Source organism: Mastomys coucha, unplaced genomic scaffold (assembly GCF_008632895.1).
Source record: "Mastomys coucha isolate ucsf_1 unplaced genomic scaffold, UCSF_Mcou_1 pScaffold18, whole genome shotgun sequence".
Taxonomy (NCBI): Eukaryota; Metazoa; Chordata; class Mammalia; order Rodentia; family Muridae; genus Mastomys; species Mastomys coucha.
The window spans coordinates 97017988-97040741 of NW_022196900.1; the positions used below are offsets into that span (position 1 = coordinate 97017988).

A 22754-nucleotide genomic window follows, 5' to 3' on the forward strand; every position below is an offset into this window, starting at 1 on the left:
TATGTATAGTGTGTGCATGTGTGTGGCATATATGTAGTGTACATAGGGAGCACATGTATGTCTGAATGTGTGTATGTTGTATATATGTGTGTCCCAATTGGTTTTACTAGGAATACTTACAGGAGTAGTGGCCATGCCACTGAGGAAAATGCCCCCCAACCATCAACTGCCTACAGGTGGAGGAGGGGTGAGCACCTCCCTACTCTCCATGGGCCATGTTCTAAGCTAGAGCACAGCATCACAGGCAGGGACGACAAGGGCTCTAAGAGATCTCACAGCATCACAGGCAGGGACGACACGGGCTCTAAGAGATCTCACAGCACAGAAACTGGAGTCCTGGGTTGTCAAGCAGGAACTTGAGAGTTCCAGGATTCATTATGGCAAGATCTGCACACATGTACACACATGCAGGCATGCACACACATATGACCTTCCCCTACCTTTCATGGAATTAAAACCAACCTGAAGCCATCCCTCCCGTAATTCTCCTCTCCCTTACCCCCCAAGGAACCAAATCATATCCAGTGCAGTCCATCTGAGCATGCTCAGTTACCAGATGGCTGTGGGGGGAGGGGGGCAGAGGCCCCGCTGCTCCACTGCTGACTTTGGCATCTGCACCCCAGGAGACCCCAGGAGATATCATCTCCCTCCAGTCTCCACAGAGCACAGTGAGCCGCCTGCTGGGCCCCTCCTGCACCAACTCAGTTTTTGAAAGCCCCAGAGGGGTTTTGAGGGGTTCAGCTCTGGCAGGAAGGGGTGTCAAGGGAATGAAATGCAATGCAAAGCCGTAGCACAGGCTGCACCCCATGCTGGGTTTCCTACCAGCAAACGGGGATCAGAACTGCCGGGGTTCATCTGGAGGGTGGAGACAGCCGCTGAGAAACCATTTCTCCATGCATGTATCTATTGCATGAGGCACCTTGAACTCTGTCACAGAGAAAGCTTACAGTCAAAGGTGGGCGGGGTCCTTGAGAGGGTCCACTCGCCAAGTGTACACGCATTTCTGATACTAGCTACTAATGGCGGCAACGCCCCTTTTTCATTTCTGCTTCGAGGTGGAGCTGAAGGGATCGTGGGCCCCTGCTTTCTGTGTGTGCAGTGTTCACTCTCAGAGCATTCATGTTTATTGCTTCTAAATCTTTCCTAGAGTCACTAAAGTTCCCCATCTTGGTCCCAAGCAAGGCAGGGAAGGGAGAGCTAAAAATAGATGGAGATTTACATGTGTGAACACCTGTGGTGTTTTACTACATTTGTATTTAATCCTCACGAGGGCCCTAAGAGGTGGTTCAGAGAAAAGGTACAGGTACGCAAAAACAAACAGGCAACTGTCCCCTACCTCCCTCAAAGCAAGCCCTGGAGTGTGACCCTAGAGTGTGACCCTAGCTCATGGGGACTGAGGAGGACCTGGAGGGGAACAGAGCCTTTCTCTGCTCCCCGCCCCTGGCCCTAAGCTGTATGAAATGCAGGCATGATGGAAGGCATCAGGGATCATCTCAGAACAACGGTCTTTTTTATTTGGGGCTGGAAGCTATTACTTGGTCATAAAGAGAGGAACTCCAGGCTTCCAAGGCTGGGAGGCCAGCACTGACCCTTCTCCAAGCTATCGGCTGTGCTCAGCTGTCTGTCTGTCTGTCTCGACTCTTCCACTATCCAGGACCCATCCACAGGAAGTGATCGAGACAATCCCCGCCCCATGGACATGCCCTGAAGCTTGCCTTCCACCTGTTTCTACGTTGTGTCATGTGGACTATCAGAAGTAGCCATTACTGGAGCTGGAGACATGGCTCAGTGGTTAAGAGCACTGACTCTGTTCCAGAGGTCCTGAGTTCAAGTCCCAGTAACCACATGGTGACTCACAACCATCTGTAACAGGATCAGATGCCCTCTTCTGGTGTGTCTGAAGACAGCAACAGTGTACTCACATACAAATAAACAAATAAGTAGCCATTACAGAAACCCACTGCCCAGAACCAAGGCCAAGGACCAGAAACTGAGCATTGTCTGTTGGCTTATCCCTAGTCTCAGGTACAGCTATGATGAAAAGGACCAGGTACAGACCTGTACAGGAGCCCGGGTACAAACCTGTACTGGAGCCCGGGAACAGACCTGTACAGGAGCCCGGGAACAGACCTGTACAGGAGCCCAGATACAGACCTGTACAAAAGCCCGGGTACAGACCTGTACAGGAGCCCGGGTACAGACCTGTACGGGAACCTGGGTACAGACCTGTATGGGAGCCCAGGTAGGGAGCTGGGGTACAGACCTGTACAGGAGCCTGGAAACAGACCTGTACAGGAGCCCAGGTAGGGAGCTGGGGTACAGACCTGTACAGGAGCCTGGAAACAGACTTGTACAGGAGCCCAGGTATAGACCTGTACAGGAGCCTGGGTACAGACCTGTACAGGAGCCCAGGTACAGACCTGTACAGAAGCCCGGGTACAGACCTGTACAGGAGCCTGGGTACAGACCTGTATAGGATGCACCAGAGCCTCCAGATATTAGGTTGAAGGACAAGCCTACTCTTGGCACATCTTCCACATATCTCTGTAAATAAAAAGGTTTGCATACATCAGCTGAAACCAGACGTGGACTAGAAAATGTAACTCTGAGCCTCAGTTTCCCCATGAAGCATTAAAACGCATCCTATAGGTCACATCCAATAGGTCACATCCAATAGGTCACATCCAATAGGTCACATCCTATAGGTCACACACATCCTATAGGTCAGGTATGGTGGGTAGCTCATGACTATAACTCCAGCACTCAGGAGGCTGAAGCAGGGGGATCACCCTGATTACAGAGTAAAACTTGTCTCCACAAACACAACTAAAATGCGAACAGAGAAATACCCATGATGCCCTGTATGAAGAGGAGGGTCAAGATCATTGCACAGGGGCCAGACAGCCCCAGAGAGAGCAGTACAGCACCTTGTATACAGTAGGGACCTATAACTTACTATTCTGCTGCTGTTATAAACCAAAGCAACAGAGGTCAATGACCTAGATACAAGAGTTTATCTTGGTTTAGGATGTCTGAAGGTTACAAGTCTTTCACGGCTGCGAGGCATGCAGCAGGCTGCATACCATGACAGCAAATGGCAAGCCTGGTGCTGGAGCAGACAGCTGAGCGCTCACATAGCAACCTCAGGCAGGAAGCAGGGAGCCAACAGGAAGCTGAGTGAGGCCATGGCCTCTCAAAGCCCAGTCCTAATGATGGCCTTCCTCCAGCCAGGCCTCACCTCCTAAACCTCCACCAACAGCCACCAAGTAAGAACCAAGTGCTCGAGTGTCCTACAGAGGACATTCCTCACTCACTCCATCGCAGGCCTGGGAAGAGCTTGGCTCACCCCTTTCTTGAGCTGCTGCCGAACACCGGCTGTCCTGCTTCCTGGGCTCCATGCTGTCCGTTTCATCCCCACTTTCAACTTTTTTTTTTTTTTAAAGATTTATTCTATATATGTAAGCACACCATTGCTTTCTTCAGACAGACCAGAAGAGGGCATCAGATCCCATTACAGATGGTTGTGAGCCACCATGTGGTTGCTAGGAATTGAACTCAGGACCTTTGGAGGAATAGTTGGTGCTCTTAACCACTGAGCCATCTCTCTAGCCCTCAACTTAAGTAGATTAAGAATCACTATAGAAGCCGGGCTGTGGTGGCGCACGCCTTTAATCCCAGCACTTGGGAGGCAGAGGCAAGCGGATTTCTGAGTTTGAGGCCAGCCTGGTCTACAGAGTGAGTTCCAGGACAGCCGGGGCTACACAGAGAAACCCTGTCTCAAAAAAACAAAAAACAAAAAACAAAAAAAACAAACAAACAACAACAAAAAAATCACCATAGAGATATAGCTGCGACCAGGAGAGGGAGGCGGGCTTAAATTCCAGTCACTTGGCAGAGTGGGCGGGGCCTCCCATTCATATCCCAGTGTCCCTTGTACTAACTTCCTTTCTGACTCTTTCCGGACGCTCAAAATGTCGAAGCGAGGACATAGTGGGTCCTGGTAGGTCCTCTGGAGCGAAATTCCGGATCTCCCTGGGTCTTCCGGTAGGAGCTGTGATCAACTGTGCTGGCAACACAGGAGCCAAAAACTTGTCTATCTTCTCTGTGAAGGGAATCAAGGGACAGCTGAACAGACTTCCTGCTGCTGGTGTGGGGAACATGGTGACGGCCACAGTTAAGAAGGGCAAACCAGAACTAAGAGAAAAGGTACATCCAGCGGTGGTAATTCGACAACGAAAGTCACATCGAAGAAGAGATGGGGCGTTTCTTTATTTTGAAGATAACGCAGGGGGCATAGTAAACAATAAAGGCGAGATGAAAGGTTCAGCTATCACAGGTCCAGTGGCAGAGGAGTGTGCAGACTGGTGGCCCAGGATTGCATCCAATGCGGGAAGCAGCGCATGATTCTCCAGTGTATTTGTAAAATATATTCATTAAAAAGTCTTGCTCTGGAGCCGGGCGTGGTGGCGCACGCCTTTAATCCCAGCACTTGGGAGGCAGAGGCAGGTGGATTTCTGAGTTCGAGGCCAGCCTGTTCTACAGAGTGAGCTCCAGGACAGCCAGGGCTATACAGAGAAACCCTGTCTCGAAAAACCAAAAAAAAAAAAAAAAAAGTCTTGCTCTGAAAAAAAAAAGAAAGAAAGAAAGAAAGAAAGAATCACCGTAGAAGCGCATCTCAGGGCGGTATGTGTGGCGATGTCTCCAGAAAGGTTTAACGGAAGAGGGAAGGCAGATATCGGCAGCACCATGCTCGGGGTGGGATGTAGTCCGGGACTAAATCAAGAAGAGGAGGTGAGCTGAGCGACAGCATCCCTTCTTCTGCTTCCTGGCTGCACAGGGGATGTGACCAGCTGCCGTGCTCCTGCCTCCATGCCTTCCCGCCACGAGGGACTGTGCACCCTCCAACCGTGAGCCCAAACAAGCCTTCCTTCTTTAAGCTGGCACAGCAATGACGATAACAAACACAAGGAGGTATAAGGCCCCTAGTGGGGCTGGCTGCAACGACAGGCCCTGACTCCGGTGACACTGAGGCAGCCGCGAGGGGACATGGGAGCAGGAACCCTGGGTGAAAGCAGCTAGGAGCCTCTGGCTTCTCAATGGCAGACACAGGAGAGGATGAGAGATACATTCAAGGGAAGGACTCGCTCGGGCTGGTGTGCGCTAGCTTTTCCTCGTGCCTCAAGCTCATGACAGTAATCAGAGATCCGTCCCCCGGGAGCTAGCAATAATGATTAATAGGGTTAAATATAGCCAGAGACTGCCGGGGCAAAATTAGGAACCATGCATAAAACATCACCTCCTCCTCAGGCAGACAGAGCCACTGGGCTGGTGCCCAAGGAAGACGCCCGCCTACCCTTGGGCGGCCCCTTCCACCCTCCTCGCCACACCGCCTGTCTGCACGTGGGTGCCTGCCAGGGATGTGTCCCCTTCTGTTTGTGCCTACACATGCCCCTGGATGCCAGAGCCATTATGGGGTCCCCGAGCCAGAAGGAAAGCAGGGCTGGTGAGGCAGTAAGAGGAGGTGCCCCTCAGGGCTCATCCAGGCCTAGGCCTCACGCTCAGCTTTTCTACCCTCTACTGTGTGGCTAAGGGCAGGTCACCACCCACCTCTGGACTTCTGTTATGGCTTGGTCCTCAAAGCTGGCGGGATGATGACAGAGAACAGTAAGAGCCAGCAGTCGGTGAACCCTCAGGAAACCTCAGCTCCTTTCCCCCACCCTCATCGCCAAAGAGCCGTGTGACCTGGGACACATCGTCCACCTCTCTGAATCCAAATTTCTTGCCTAAAAAAAAATGTAGATATTAACATCTGCTAGAGGAGATAAAAATAAACAACATAGGAAAATTGCTGAGCATCCTTTATCCCATGTACACTGAGGACGGGCAGCACCAACCAACTTCACACTAGGTGCCAGAGTGGATGCTGGGACAGTGCAGACACTGGGCCTCTGGTCCTGGCTCTTAATGGTGTCTTCAGTCTAGCAAGCAACATAGAAAAGATAAGCCGATAAAACAGCTGTACAGCGTAAGCTGCTTTTTAAAAGAAAACAGAGTTCTGGTGATGAGGAGGGACTTTCCAAGGAAGAGTAGGCACCCCTGAGGCTTAGGATCCTCAACAGTCACATCTGTCCCTGGTCCCCCCTCCCCCCTGCATCCCCACCCCTACACCCTCACCCCCCACATCGTGGCTGGTCAATTCCTCCCTCCTTCCCTCCCGGAGATACTGGAGGGGAGGAGACCAGGGTGAGAGCAGCTCATCCCAAGAGCCATGTCCCCACGTTCATGTTGCGTATGTATCTGTTGATAATCAGGAGTGAGCCGCCTTCCTTGCAAGGTGCACCTCATCAGGAGAATGGAAATATTGCATGGGGGAGGAGCAGGACTGAAATAGACTCATGGGTCTGATTCTGCACACGCCCCATGCGAATGAAAACATCCCATCCTCAACACTCAGCCAAGAGGACCCAGCAGCCCCAGACACCCCTACAAGCCGTCGAGGGCCACTGGGTCTCACAGCTCACAAACAGGGGTGGGCATCAAGGCTGGCCTGTGTGGCAAGGTAGTAGACCTCCCCAGTCCCACCTCTTCCTGTGGCCATGTTGGGACTCAACTACTAGGACAGGCTACTGGCCACCATCCTGTTGGTCTCTTTGCCAGAACCTGCCCCAGCACATATGCCTGGCACATCTGTCCCTCACTCTTGCAGCCTCAACTCAGGCCTAACATTTAGAGGACATAAGCCATCACATGGGTACAGTGTATGGACAGGACTACCTGGGACAGGCGAGGACCCTTCTGGAGGTTTGACAACTCTGAAGGGTACTGGGATCCAGCATGTGCCCTTCATCCCACTCTGATGTTTGTGGTCCACCCCCCCCACTACCAGATCTTAATCCCTAGCCCCACCCAGACCCCATAACCCTGGCTGTCTAGGCTGATCAGAATAGCTGTAAGAACCCAGGAGAGCCAAGCTCATTGGGGATCCCCAGTGTACCCCAAACTGCAGTGTTCATTCATTCCAGGGCCTTCCCCGAGTTCTAGAAAATGAAGAGTTAAGTCAGCCCCCAGCTAACACAGAGCTCTCCAACAATGGAAAAGATGGGGCTTTCAACCACATAATGAGCCAGAACTGTGTAGAGCCAAGGGTACCACCAACAAGTTAGCAGGGGGCTCATTGCCTGGGCTACATAACTTCTGGGCAGAAAGCAAGAAGGGGGTTAACGTCTGTGCTGGGGAGAGAGTGGGTAGGGAGGGCAAGAAGGGACAAATTACCCCATGGAGAAAGGAGCTCGGAATGGCAGAGACAGTGGTGAGAATGAGCCACCGGCCTTCAGATGACAAGCTGCGCAGGGTGACACTCAGGGAAATACAAATTAAAGTAATGAGGAGTCTCACTTTAGATCCCCTGCCCACCAATAGGATCACTCACTAGCAGCTAGAGACTGGGAAGCAGATTCTCTAATTACTGAGGCAAAGGTGAGAGCCCTGTCCTCGGGGGAAATCAAGCTGACAGTAGCTATTAATTAAAATTAAAATACACAAACCTCTTGACCCGACAACTCAACTCCTCTATTATCCCCAGAGAAATAAGTGACTGGTACCTAAGGATGTGTGTGAGGATGTGTGTGTGTGCAAGGAGGATGTGTGTGTGTGCGAGGAGGATGTGTGTGTGAAAGGGTGTGTGTGTGAGAAGGATGCACATATGTGAGGAGGATATGTGTGCAAGGAGGATATGTGTGTATGCAAGGAGGATATGTGTGTAAGAAGAGTGTGCGCAAGGAGGATATGTGTTCAAGGAGGATGTGTGTTCAAGGAGGATGTGTGTACAAGGAGTGTGTGTGTGCAAGGAAGATGTGCATGTACAAGAAGGATGTATTGTGCAAGGAGAATGCATGTATACAAGGAGGATGTGTGTGTGAAAGGGTGTGTGTGTGAGAAGGATGCACATATGTGAGGAGGATATGTGTGCAAGGAGGATATGTGTGCATGCAAAGAGGATATGTGTGTGCACAAGGAGGATATGTGTTCAAGGAGGATGTGTGTTTAAGGAGGATGTGCAAGGAGTGTGTGTGTGCAAGGAAGATGTGCATATACAAGAAGGGTGTATTGTGCAAGGAGAATGCATGTGTACAAGGAGGATGTGTGTGTACAAGAAGGATGTATGTTGCAAGAGGATGTGTGTGTGCAAGGAGGATGCGTGATGCAAGGATATGTGTTCATGCAAAGAGGATATGTGTGTGTGCAAGGAGGATGTGTGTGTGCAAGAAGGATGTATTACAAAGAGGATGTGTGTGTGCAAGAAGGATGTGTGTGAGGAAGATGCACATATGTGAGGAGGATATGTGTGCAAGGATATGTGTGCATGCAAAGAGGATGCATGCATGCAAGGAGGATGCATTGCAAGGAGGATGTGTGTGTGCAAAGAGGATGCGTTGCGAGAAGGATGTGTTGTACAAGGAGGATGCATTGTGCAGGGAGGATGCGTGTGTACAAGGAGAATGTGTGTTGCAAGGAGGATGTGTGTGTGTGCAAGGAGGATGCTTGCATGCAAGGAGGATATGTGTGTACAAGGAGGATGCATGTTGAGGGGAGGATGCGTGTGTGTGTGTGTGTGTGTGTGTGGAGTGTATGTGTGCAAGGAGGATGTGTGTTGCAAGGAGGATGTGTGTGTCTGTGAGTTTGTATGTGCATGTGTATAGGATGTGTGTGTGTGTGTGTGTGTGTCTGTGAGTGTGTGTGTGTGTGTGTGTGTACAGGATGCATGTGTGCCAGGAGGTTAATCTTTATCCCATTTCTGTAGTTTAAAGTGGGAGAGGGGGGAGATAAAATGAATGTCAATCGGTATGGAAACCTTCAGCTTAATTATAGTACAGCCATGCTCTGAAATACTATACAGTTGTGAAAAATAATGTACCAGAGTTGGCAAGATGGTTTATGGGGTAAAAGAGCTTGGTGTGGAAGCCTAATGGCTAGGAGCTCACTCCTGGGAACCCATATAATGGTGAAAGGGGAGAAACCAGCGCCACAAAGTTGTCCTCTGAGCTCCACAAGTATGTCATAGCGTGGGCATGGGCATGCACACATCACCCCACACCCTGCTCACACTCAGTCTCTGTCTCTCTCCATGTCTCTGCCTCTCTCTCTCTCACACACACACACATGCACACACACACAAAATGAAGTAAATAAAAGGAACACACCAGGCTCTCCTTACTTGTGTGCCTTTTCACACTACATGACCCACTGAGAAAGACCCAGGACTATTAAAACAGTCATTTGTTTGTATTTGGCCCTAGTATCCACAGAGGATGGATCCTGGACCCCCCCCCCCCCAGATGCTCAAATCTCAGGACGGCAAAGCCCTTGCATCCAAGTGTCCATGGACACCCAGCATACACTTGAAAGCATTTCGAGACCAGCCATGTGGCTGGCAGGGCTGCATCTGCCAAGCCTGAAGAGAGTACTTTGAACACAGGACTCCCGGTTCCATGGTTTAAGTTATAAAACTCCAGGCTGGGCACTCAGTTGGTAGAGTGCTTGCCTAGCATGTGCCAAGCTCTTACCTTGGCCCTACTGCACAATCGGGTGTGGTGGCACACGTTACCTTGGTCCTACTGCGCAATCAGGTGTGGTGGCACACGTTACCTTGGCCCTACTGCGCAATCAGGTGTGGTGTCACACATTACCTTGGTCCTACTGCGCAATCGGGTGTGGTGGCACACGTTACCTTAGTCCTACTGCGCAATCGGGTGTGGTGGCACACATTACCTTGGTCCTACTGCGTAATCGGGTGTGGTGGCACACGTTACCTTGGTCCTACTGCACAATCGGGTGTGGTGGCACACGTTACCTTGGTCCTACTGCACAATCGGGTGCGGTGGCACACGTTAGGAATCCCAGCACTCAGGAGGTGGAGGAGGAGGACTAAAACGCCACGTCGTCCTCAGCTACGTAGAGTTTGAGGCCAGAGTGGGTTACACGAGACCCTGACTCAAAATTAAATACACTCTATGATTGACACACTTAAGAGGACCCCCCCCCCAATCCTCATCTCTCATGGAAGAACCCCCTTGAGCAGTCATAGAGAAGCAAAGCACAATACTAGAGACTTCCCAGGGCTCCCAACCTCAGTCTCTCATCCTGTGGAATGGGAGAGAACAAATGTTCACTTAATGAACGAGTTGATGTCTGTGCAGCCTTCCAATAACCTGAAAGGGGCCATTCAGGAAATTCTTCCCTGATGCCAGAGGAAGGCATCAGGATCCTCTGTCGCTCCCCACCTTATTACTTTGAGGCAGGGTCTCTCACTGAACCTGGAGCTCATGTTTTATCCTCTAGGCTGGCCACCTGTAAGCCCCAGCAGTCCTCTGGTCTCCACCATCCCCGCTCCAATCAGGGGCTCAGATCTGAGCTTCGTTCCCTCACGCTTATGCACATTCACTCTTGAGCTGTGCCTTCTCTCTAGCCCATGGAAGTCAGACTTAGAGGTGCCTATGAACCCCTGCCCCATGTCTTCTGCTCCTTCAGGTTCCTTCATGGACAGCCCACCCTCCAGACCCTTCTTATCTGTGCTCCCTGGATCTGTCATCCAGGCCCTGGAGTCCTCCCACTCCCACCCCACTAACTAACGCTGTCCATCTCTAACACTAACTCAGGTCTGACAGCGCCGCCCAAGCCCTGAGCCTCTCCATCTTTCTCTCTCCCCTCCCACGCTCTATTAAGAAAACAAAGCAAAAATTAAATTACTCCTAACACACCCCCCAGTCTGCTTTCAAGAGGGTTGGATGGTTTGAAATTCTAATTTGTTTTTACAAGGTCTTAAAATAATCTCACCAGAACCCAAGAGACACCGCCTCCCCAACTCCGTCCCTGCCCGCGTGCCAGAGCGGGAGACCAGGCTGCTGGACGGCTGTCTCTGGAGGAAGGACCAGCCCTTCCTGTGGGTCAGATTCCATCCTGGACCATGGCTCCATTCAAATGTCTATGGAGCCTGAGGCTGGTCAGTTGTCTGGACTCACCGGTTGGAGTACAGTCCCTTACTTATGTGCATGCAACCATCCCAGCTCTCGATGGGCCAATGAGGCCCTTACTGGCTAATCCCATCCCATGTGAACAGAAGGGACCTTTCTGAACTAACACTTCATTAAAGGTCACTTGCTATTTCACACTGTGCAGCCTTCAGCCCCATGCTGGGAGGCTGAACCCTTGATCAAAGCCACTCTGACCCCTGGAGACATCCTGGAGAGTCCCAAGCAAGCTGCAGGCTGTGCCTGAAATGATATGACCACAGCGAAGATCACCTCTTTTTGAGGGTCACACAATGGGAGCTCCCGCCACAAAGTCTGATTCCCATGATACAAACGGTGAGGCAGACACTAAACCCAGAGGGTGGGGTAGGAACCAGATAGCAGAGAGGGATGTCCGATGGCCTCTAAACACAGGTGCAAGTTCAAGGGAGAGATCGGAGAGGCTTACACGCCACAGTGCTGCTGTAGCCAAGAGGCTGAGACACAGAGCGCCACCATCACGGGGCAGAACCAACGGATCAGGTCCCTCAGCTGGAAGGAGGGACTGGGGAGGCAGAGACCAGCCAGGGATGGCGCCTAACCTGGAGGCTGCTGATCCACCTCCCAGCCCAGCAAGCCCTGCACAGATCAGCGGGTCATCCGCCCTTCTCGGTTCCTGGGCACTTCACCCACCACCTTGTGCACCAGCCCCCAACCACAGCTCTCCAGGCTCTGGAACCTTCTACCCCTGCCAGGCTCTGATCGATCAGATACAACACTTCTCCCATTTCCACAAACAGCAGGAAGGACCCCTAGAACTCCTTGCTCCCTCTCCTTGCACAGAGAAGGAAAATGGGCCCAGAGTAGGGAAGAGCCTGCCCAAAGCTGCACAGGAAGCTTCCCTACCCTGCCCTGGCCCTAGGTCCCTACCCAACTCGGGGTTCATAGCAGAGGCTCCTGAAAGTTGTCCCCTTACCTCCATGTGTGTGCTATGGTACCCACCCACATACCAGTAACAGTAAGTAAAATGTTTGTACAAGGTTGTGGCCCAGGGCCAAATAGCTCACACAGGGTCAGCTGCACCACTGCAGCCCCACATCTTCTCCTTGAGGCCAGTCTGCCCCTCCCCCACTTCTACAAAGTAACTGGGAAGGAGCCCGGAACTCTAGAGGCTTGTTCCAGAACCAAAGAGGCTCAACTCTGCCTGCCTTCATAGTATTCACAAAAAGGAAGCTAACCCCTGCCTGGAGCCAGTTGTTTATGAAGCCTCATCTCTCCCCGCACCCCGACTCAACTCCGAGCGGCCTCACCCCACGACCACCACAAGGTCACCACACCAGTGGCCTTCTCATTTTGACCCAGGAGGGACCAGAAGGGCAGGCAGCATGCCTATGCTCACACAGCAAGGCATGGTGAGGGGTAGGAGACACCTGGAGATGCAATCAGGAGTCCTGACTCCCATGCCAGCACTCCCCGACTTCAGCACAGTGCTACCCGAGTGCCCTCCTGAACAAAGAGAAGTTCTGCCTCCCCTAACCGCATAAACCAAGACTCTAATCCGTGTTATTAATGTAAATAATATTTCTGCAAAGCCAGCAAGCACCCTGCCTTCCCCGGGGGCCACAGGCTTAGGTCTGCAGTGTCCCACACAGCAAGGACAATAACCAATTGACTCTTATTAAAACTCCAATAACGCTGGCACGATGGCAGCTTTGATAAGCGCACCCCTGCGAGCGGGGGTCAACCATATTAGGAAAATGTAATTAGACTAATAAATTCCAGGCAATCCTATTTCCTCTTTTTTCCTCTTTTGCTCCAAGGAGGGGTGCCACACGTAAGACCTCATTACCCAGGCAGTGGCCCTGTCGTGGGCTCTGCTGCAGAGGGAGTAGGTTCTTAGTCCAGCTCTCTGTGGTCCTAGAAGACCACACACACGTCCTAGAGCACGTGGGAGTCGATGGTCAGATAGTGGGGACTCCAGAGAGGTGGGACATCAATGAACACCACTGTTCCCGGTCCCCCAAATAGGGCCCTAAGGCCTCCCAAGTCGGTTACCCATAGCTGCAAAGTCCTCATAGGCTGCCATTGGATGGGGATACAGAATCCCATGTGAACTGGGGTGGGGGTGGCACGGTGACAATCCTGGACTGTATTGTCACAGCCCTGGCCTCCTGCCATTCTACCTGGCCAAGCGACAGAGGGCAGCACCCATGTCTGCCAGAAAATAGGTTAAGTCCAACTCTGGAAACAACAGACTTCACTGTCTGGTGTCCCCACGCACTGAGCCGAAGCCCTGCCTTACCTGACCCAAGGATGTCTGAGCAGGCTGGCCTCCTCCCTCAAATCCTTCCTACCCAGATGACCCTGGGTCAGGTAGCTCCAGTCCACAGATAAGAAGACCAAGGCTTCAGAGAGGCCAGTGACTCGTGTGACCCAAGTCACAGAAGCATCCACCAATAACAGAAAAGATCTGCTCTGTGTGCATGTGTGCATGTGTGTGTGTGTGAGTGTGTGCACACGCATGTGTGTGCATGTGCGTGTGTGTGCGTGTGCATGTGTGAGTGTGTGCGCGCATGTGTGTGCGTGTGCACGTGTGCGTGCATGTACATGTGTATGCGTGCGTGTGTGTGCGTGTGTGCATGTGTATGCATGAGTGTGTGTGTGTGTGTGTGTGTGTGTGTGTGTGTGTGTGTGTAGGGCAGGGTCTCTTGTAGCCCAGACTAGTCTCAAACTCCATATGTAAATAGAGGTAATGTCGAGCTTTTGATTCTCCTGTCTCTGCCTCCCAAGGCCTGGGATTAGCGGTGTGCTTCACCACGATCCACCATGCCTAATCATCCATTGCTGGAGATGGAAGCCATAATTTTATGCATTCTAGACAAGCACTCTACCGACTGAGGCATATCCTCAGACCCCGGCGCTGGGATCCGAATGGCAGTGAGCAATTCCCCCCAAGCCAATGCTGCCTCCCTAAGGCAGGCCCAGCTCCCCATCAGCCTCAGCTGCAGTGCGGGATAACATGGACAGCACACATCCCTGGACTTCATGAGATGCCAGGCAGAGGTGAATTCCTCTGAGAATAAGAAAAGGGATCATGGAGGACAGGAAGCCAATCCTCCTGCCATGACTGGGGCCATGTCCTGGAGACCTAGAGAGGAAACCGTGCTTTCTCCAGTCCCCAGCCAGAAAGCAGCCCCTGCACCACCTCTCTCCAGCGTGCTCACTCAGTGCTCATAGCCACAATGGCAGCCTGTTCAGCTAGAGGGCCTCCAGCTAGCCCAGGCCTCTGCCAAGATTTCGGTCAGTTTGAGAGGGAAGGAAACCCTTGAGACATCAGGTCATCCCCACGTCCCCTGCCCAACTGCCTCTCTTGCATCCAAGCCCTGGGTTTCTGGATTGCATACTTCCCAGCCTTCAGCCCATCCTCTGGATGAACAGAACACACTAGAAAGTAGAGGCCCGGAGTCAAGGGAAAGGACTCTCCGGACTGGGTGAATCCACACCCTGCCTGTGCTCACACAGCACGAGAACCAGCAGTCGTCCCTCTGCAGTTACACATAACTAGAAAAGGAACCGAAAAGGACAGATCTGGTGACATATGAAATGGAGACGAAATTCAAATCCCAGCATCTATAAATAAAGATTTATTGGCACACAGCCACACCCACTCGTTGACATATCGGCTAAGGTTGCTGCAAGTTATAGCAGCCAAGCTGAAGAGTTCCCAGGAAACAGCCCACGGGCATCAGGGTGGGAGAGCTGGTCTTGACAGACACTGTTGTCATAGGAATCTGTTAAATAACCTTTCCAGGCCACTACAACCTCTAGATCCTCTTCCAAGGCCACCAGACCCTTTCCAGGGTCTCGAAAGCCAATGTGCTCTAGATACTAAAGAAATGCGCCCACAGCGCCCCCCAGAGGGGACAATTAAGAGAACAACAAATTCAGAACAGTGAGTAAACCCTGCTCTGGCTTCAGTCCAGCCTGGGGGCCATGACTAAAGCTGACTTAAAACCGGAGGGGCCCTGGGGCAGCTAGCAAGTTATGAAAACATTATGGCCACGCCCTCCCCCTTGATTTCCTCTCTGCATATAAGGCACAAGTGGATCATGCTCTGTTGCCATAGAAACAAGGCTAGGCTAAGTCTGCAGCAGGAAGGATTAAAGGTAGACTTTGGAAGATAGAAGTAATCCGGCAGGAGAGACCGAGGCACACAGATTCCTAATCCTTGTTTAAGACTCAGCTAAGAGCTTCCACCCCGCTCTTTATTAACAGTGAGTGTGGGTGGATGGCATTAAAACAAAGGCCTCATCGATAAATACCAGTCAATGTACCCAGAAGGCAAATGCTTGATTGCATTTAATGCACATATTAAGCATGGACGCATCTCACCTACAGACTCGGGTCCAGACATCGTGAACTAGAAGAACCTCAGGCCGCTCTGAATCTGGGAACTCAAACTGTTAGTGGCCAGACACTTCTTGCAGATATTTTTGAGGGTAGAAGGGGTTACTATATTGTGAGGGGTGGGTGTGGGGGTGTATTGTGGGTGGGAGGAGGGAGAGTACATGAGTGTGCAAGTGTTGGTGTCTACAGGTGCACATGCACATGCATGCTCACGCATGTGATATCAGGGGTCTTCCTTCTCTCTCTCTCTCTCACCAACTTGTATTTATTTCACATATACGGATGTTTGCCTGCAGGCATGTCTGCACACCCTATTTGCTTGTCTAGAAAGGATACCAGACACCCAGGAACTGGAGTTAAGGATGGTTGTGAGCCACCATGCGGGTGCTGGGAATTGAACCTGGGTCCTCTGGGAGAGCAGCCAGTGCTCTTAACCACTGGGCCATGCCCAGCTTCCACCTTACCTCTTTAGTCAGAGTCTCTGACTAAGCCCTGAGGTCACCCACTGGACTAGACTAACCAGCTAGCAAGCCCCAGGGATCCTCCTGTCTCCACTCCACCAGGCCCAGCTTTTACAGAGGTGCCTGGGCTCAAACTCAGCAAGCCCTCCACACACAGCCACCTCAATCAATAGCTGACACTCCATATTGAATATCTTAGCTTTCTGTACAAGCAGCTGCTGGCCCAAGCCGAGGCTGGCCCTATCACAGTGTCCGGCCCACTAGACCAGCATCCCCACACCCCATGCCTGACCCCTGACCCCGGTCACACCTGTGCCTTCCTAGGTGAGCAAGCATGAGAGACGGCCATGCCCAGGAGGAGTTTGAGGCCTATAGCACCTGGAGACATTCTACCTTGAATGTGACATGTTTCCCCACAGAGGTTTTCAGATACCCAGGGCGGGACTCAGCACCGGGCTGTCTAGAAGGAAGGCCTAGAAGCTGGGTGAATATCAGTCAGACACAAACGTGTCCAAGGTGAAAATTAGATTTTTTTCTGCTGACTCCTATTTTGCCAGCTTCGCTCCAGCTCTTTTCGGGGAGGGCAGGCCACAAAAGGAGAAGAGGTGCAGCGCCAAGGAGAGAGTCTCCTCAGCGCCACCTCACACACCTGATGTGCCTACCAAATTACCTCCGTCCTCCAAAGTCTACCTTTAATCCTTACTGCTGTCAACTTTGCCTAACCTAGGCATCACGCCTGCCTGGCTCTGTATAGAACTTCAGAGAAGCAAAGGCTGAGGTGAGGGCCGTTGCCAGCGGGCTGCCCTTGTCTCAGCTGAGAACTCAGGACCCAGATGAAAGGAAAACGAAGGCCAGACTTGGGGGTCCCATCTCTTCACTCCTACCGGTTGCTTTGTGACCCTGGCCAAGTCACTTAACCTCTCTGAGCCCGACTCATCATCTGGGTGGCAGAGGCAGCTAAAGCGTCTCCCTGGTGGAATTACTATAAAGATTAAATCGGCTATCACGAAGCACTTGATGTGACATCAGGCGCATAGTGGGTGCTCACCAAAGCAAGACCCCTCCACCCTGGCTTTGCTCACCTTCAGGCTTCTCTAGGCAGACACGCCACTCTCTGCTCCCTGGCATTCAGCTGGCCTCTAGCCAGCAGCTGCAGCCACATGCCTGCTCGCCATCCGTGAGCCAGCTGCTGACCCCTCACATGTACCAAATCCGTCCTCTGGCTCTCTGTCTGGACAGAGGGCCTCCCAAGCACTCCATCCCATATTCTGCTCCTTCCTGATTCAAGGATGCCCAGCCCCCAGTGCGTCCCTCACCTCCCCAAGCTCAGGACCTTTTCCTCTCTGGGGACCCAGCTGCTTCAGTCTCTCCAAGGAACACAGCTCTGCTCTCCAATGCTCCATCTGGTCACCTAGCACTCTGCAGGGCCAGAGGCAGCCCAGGCACCTTGGAGTCTCTCTGGGAATGTGGGCCTTACGTTTCCTTGGATGCTGAGACATTGATCTGTCCAAGCGAGACCCCGAGCCAGGGCTCCACCCCCACCACAAGGCCAATTCGGCCACCAGGTCCCCTCCCCTGGAACAGCATAGATTCTATCTCTCTCCAGAGAGCCTTTGGTACCAGGCTTCTGGCCTGCCAAGCTAACCTCTGGGGTCCAGGGGATCCGTGCAAGCCAGGCTCTCAAGGCTTGCCTGACCAGAACAGTGGAGAACTCTAGAGATTTTGGGACCCACAACCAGCCCGCTCCCATTCCCCATCCCAACCCAGGCACCCAACCTCCCTACACCTGCTGGAAAAAAAAAAGCCCCTGCTCCCTGCAGTGATCAGGCAGCTGCTGCGGGCCCCAGCCCCATGTTGACAAGACGCAAGCTGAGCAGCCAACTGGGGGGTGTCGCATCTCATTCAAAACAAATAACTGATGGGAACAATGAGATGTAATTGAGCCGATTACGAAGAAAGCAGGTATTTCTGCAGATGCCAAAAATAAGAATAAAACAGGGAAAGGATCTGCGCTTCATCCTCATCTGTCACCATAGAAGTCACAGGTGGCAAGAGGCAGAGAGACAAGACCGCAAGAGGCAGAGACAAGACCCCGCAGAGTGACACAATGCACGGAACAGAACAGACCAAACCCTCTCCCAGGGAGCACAGAAATGGGGCCCAGAATCAGCAGTCCTGCAAGAGAAGAGGCTCAGCTGCCAGGAGCCCCTCTGGCCTGCCCTAGTCTGCACAGGTGGGTGGAGCCACATCTTCCACCCTACAAAGGCCCCAGCCCGGGACCCTGATTTTTCCCCACCCACGGCGTCCTGGCCCCTTGGTGGAGGTTAAATAGAATCTCCTCTCCTCACTCACACCCCTCCCTTATCATTCTGATGCCATCTCCACCTGACTCCCTGCCTTGTCCATGTCTGGCACATTCCACCACAGAAGAGTGACGGAGCCCACAAACCCAGAACCCCAAGATGCCCTTGTGGCTTGCCCTTCCCATTTCTCCTCTGTCTTAAATGGTATCTGAGTGTTCTAGCCAACACCACCTCCTTCCATGCCCACATCCCTCACACTCTCTGTCCACAGAATGCTCTCAACACAGGCCGCAGGGCTGTCTAGGGTTTGGCTTCCCCAACTAAATGAAATCCTGTGGGGCAAGAACTGGGTCTGATTTGCCTAGACCTGAATGCGCAGCTCCTAGAGATGCTAAGCACATGACCGGGAGCCATCGCCTATGGAGGTGGGCCTGTGGGGGTGTCTGTGGGCAACTACCTAGGTTACATTAACTATATGGGCAGACTAATCTTCACTGTGGGCAGAACCATTCCCTAGGCAAGGGCTCTGTGGGCACACCCATCCCCTAGGCAAAGGCTTTGTGGGACAGACCCATCACCTAGGCAACAGCTCTGTGGGCGGACCTATCCCCTAGGCAACAGCTCTGTGGGTGGACCTATCCCCTAGGCAATGTCTCTGTGGTCTGTACAAAATGGAGAAAGGAAGGTGTTCACTCCGCTTGCATGCTTTCGTGGCTTTGGCTTTTTTACCGTGGATGCTATGTGACCAGCCGCAGCAAGCTCCTGCTGCTGCAACTTCTCTGCCATGATGGACTGCACCCAGAAACCATGAAGCAAATGAACAGTTTCTCCCTGAAGGTACTCCTGTTGGGGGTGTTTATCACAACCATGAGGCAGTAAAGACACTGGCTTTCTGAGCGATTCCCATGGAGTGGAGCCAACCTGAATGCCCCACCAGCCCCATCATTCTGTTCCTTCTCCTGGCACTCCGGTGCCCTATGGGGACACCAGCTGACAATGAAGTGCATGAAATGAGATCAAGAGCTGGGTGAGTCTGCCCCTGTCACTCACGCATGCAGCTTGCGGGAGCATCTCACCTCTGTTGACTGCATCAGAGCTGGCCTGAGCCCAGCCCTAGGCAACAGAGTTCCTAAAACAACCAGAAGTGGAAGATAGCTTTGGCAGCGGCAGGGTGAGCCACAGCCACAGCCAGGAGTCACTGTTGTTTACAACGCAGCAGCCACAAAGCCACACAGCTGGGTTCAGAGGTGGTGCCCCCAACCCCCGCTGCCCAGCACCCCGACTCCCTCTGGGAGGTGGTGCCTGGGCTTTTGAAGTGTCAATTACAACAGCCCAAACTGTCACAGCTCCTTACATTTTGGTCACGGTATCGTTCAACGCCCAGGTCACGTGGAAGAAATTATAGTCATTATACCACAGAGGGCGGACTATGTGACTTGGCTGCTCCGGAGAGGGGTGCATCCCTCCCCAGGAGGAGATCTTTGGGAATATCAGCCTCACCCAGACTTGGCAAAATGTGATGCCAATATTGGAGTGGAGATGTCGGAGCATTGTGAAGCCAAGCATCAGGAAGCCCAGTGGGCAGGAACATGGTCACCGAGGTGTCCCAGGGCCATTCTGACATCCAGTACCTACCAGAGGCCACGCTGCCTGTAATGCCTGGCTCCAGCATCACACAGCTCCTGTGTGGAAGCCCAGAGCCTGGGCTCCAGGCTTGACCCTCAGTGGGAACTCCAGCAGATAAGCTTGCTTGGAGTCAAGGAGCAGGGCACAGAACAGAACAAACCGCCCTCCCCTCCCCAGGTTCCCACACCACACTCAGTGCCCGGTGTACCCCTTGATGCTCGGTAGAGGGAGACCCTCATGGCTGGCACTCTTTGTATAAATGCCCAAGGTACAAGGCCCTGGCAGAGATCCACCTCCACTCTCAAACGCTGCAAGGACAGGAGGAATCCCACACCTCTGTCCTCTCCTCTTGCGCTTACCTGGCGGCCCGGTCACACCCACCCTCCCTGCCCACCCTGGAGCCCCAGCTGCTGTTCAGTGGCAGTCAGAGAACAGCTGACACCTACCCCACACCCAGCCTCTGCTGGGGAGCTTGGAACAGAACACATATGCCCAGCCCTGCTCTGGGTGATGGCTCTCAGACCAGCACAGAGGTTTGGAGACCAGAAGCAAATTCCAGTAAAGCCACTAAGAGCAGAATGACCTGCCAGAGCCCGACACCCAGTAGGTGCTCATCAGAGCCTGGGCTCACACAGTAAGTAGGTGCTCAGCAGAGCAGAGAACAAGCTGCCAGCTTAAGGCCTGCTATGTGCCCTCCCCAAGGTCACCCAGGCACCATCAGCCGCCACCAAGCAAGACATGGATAAATTTCTCTCAACCCAGCCACCTGCGCTTCAAGGAAGGCAGGAAGGTCCAGAGATGTGGGCACAGACCAACTTGTCCCTGTTGCTTCTAAGGGTATTGCCACCCTCTCCTGCAGACTCAGAAGAGCCAAGGTTAGGGAGGACTTGGACCTCAGAGAAGACACTCAGAGACTATCAAGCCCAGAGCCTAATATACTGACCACCGACTCCTAGAACATCCTGCAAGGGCATGCTCACGCCCCATTAGGAACTGTGTCGCCCCCTCCCCCCCCCACACACAAGGCCAAGGAACCCATTACTTGCTTTTCAGGCCAGCTCTTTCCTTTTACCTCACAGAGAAAGGCGTGTTTCCTATGATCAAGAAAGAGTCAGGGAGGTGATGGGAAGATGGCCCGTGGGCACCAAATCCAGTGTCGCCACATCCAGAGTATGACCTTGGCCTGGTGATCCTTCAAATATGGCCTCCTCCACTATAAAGTGAGGGAGGTAGGAGGCCTCCCCCAACGGCAGCTAAGGAAGTATGGAAGAAATTAGCAACTCAAGACCCAGAACACACTGTGGCCTGAGGGGTGTCGCTCTGTCATGCAGAGACAACCGGCTACTCTACTCGAAAAGCTGAATACCACCAGTAGGTAGACATGAGCCCCGTAGAGGCGGGTCTAGGACGCTGTCCTCTCCTTCCCTCACAGTATAGAGTCAGGCATGTCACAAATCAGTGGCTATGACACAGAATGCACCTCAGCTTGGCAGTCCTGTTGCTCAAGGCCATTGTCGCCAGCACAGAAGGCCACACATGATGGCTTCTCCCAGGGAAACCCACCGTCTGACATCTTGCCAGTCTCCACTCCTGGACACAGGGCAATGGGTCAAGTACCACCTAGGGCTGTAGGACAAGTGTGGAATGTGAGCAGAGAGGCCGTGTCCTCCCCGGAGAATGCAGAGTGGGGTGAGGGAGACACTGCAGGTCATCCGCACTGTACCGTATCGACTCCACAATGAGATCACAGGCATGAGGACCTCGAGGCCTGCAGAAATCTTTAAAGATAGGTTCAGGGGGCTGGAGAGATGGCTCAGTGGTTAAGAGCGCTGACTGCTCTTCCAGAGGTCCTGAGTTCAATTCCCAGCAACCACAAGGTGGCCTCGCAACCATCTGTAATGGGGACTAATGCCCTCTTCTGGTGTGTCTGAAGACAGCTACAGTGTATTTATATACATAAAATAAATAATTCTTTTTTTTTTTAAAGGCACGTTTAGCTGTGAGAACCTAAGCTCACTGTGGCTTGGTGACCCACAAGGCTTCAACTCAGCTGTCTGAGGCAGGAGGGTGGTGTGTTCAAGGCTGACCTGGGCTACAAAGTGAGTCCAAGGTCACTGTATGGTTCCTGTTCTTATGCTTATACCAAAACACCTGCAGAAGCAACCTGAGGGAGGAAGGTTTGTTCTGGCTCACAGTTGGAGGGTGCACAGTCCGTCATGACAGGGATAGTTTGGTGACAGCAGCATGAGGCAGCTGGTCAGGTGGTGTCTTAGTCAGGGTTTCTATTCCTGCACAAACTTCATGACCAAGAAGCAAGTTGGGGAGGGAAGGGTTTATTCAGCTTATACTTCCACATTGCTGTTGATCACCAAGGAAGTCAGGACTGGAACTCAAGCAGGTCAGGAAGCAGGAGCTGATACAGAGGCCATGGAGGGATGGTCCTTACTGGCTTGCTTCTCCTGGCTTGCTCAGCCTGCTCTCTTATAGAACCCAAGACTTCCTGCCCAAGGATGGCCCCACCCACAAGGGGCCCTACCCCCTTGATCACTAATTGAGAAAATGCCCCACAGCTGGGTCTCATGGAGGCACTTCCCCCAACTGAAGCTCCCTTCTCTGTGATAACTCCAGCCTGTGTCAAGGTGACACACAAAACCAGCCTGTACAGGTGGCATCCACACTGAGGAACCAGAGAGAGATAATGCTCGCACTCAGCTCGCTCTCTCCTTTTGACTCCCCAGAGCCCCATGAAATGATGCCATCCAAACTTAGGTTGGGTCTTTCCACCCGTTTACCTTCATCTAGAAACTCTGTCACATGTATCCAGAGGTATGTCCCCTCGGTGATTGTAGATCATATTGGGTTGACAATATTAACCGTCACAGGCAGCCTGAGCAACTTGGAAGAGTTGTCTCAAAAGATAAAAACTACAAGCAAGAGGGCAAGGCCACTCC

General features: G+C 52.5%; 1 protein-coding gene across 1 annotated transcript; it reads left to right on the top strand.

Annotated features, from left to right (window-relative positions):
* The first annotated feature begins 57 nt into the window (after window positions 1-57).
* LOC116095633 (60S ribosomal protein L23-like) lies at window positions 58-4404 on the top strand. Its single transcript, XM_031376948.1, has 2 exons — window positions 58-67; window positions 3992-4404. The coding sequence occupies exons 1-2, from the start codon at window positions 58-60 to the stop codon at window positions 4402-4404; spliced, it is 423 nt and encodes a 140-aa protein (XP_031232808.1).
* The last annotated feature ends 18350 nt before the right edge of the window (window positions 4405-22754 follow it).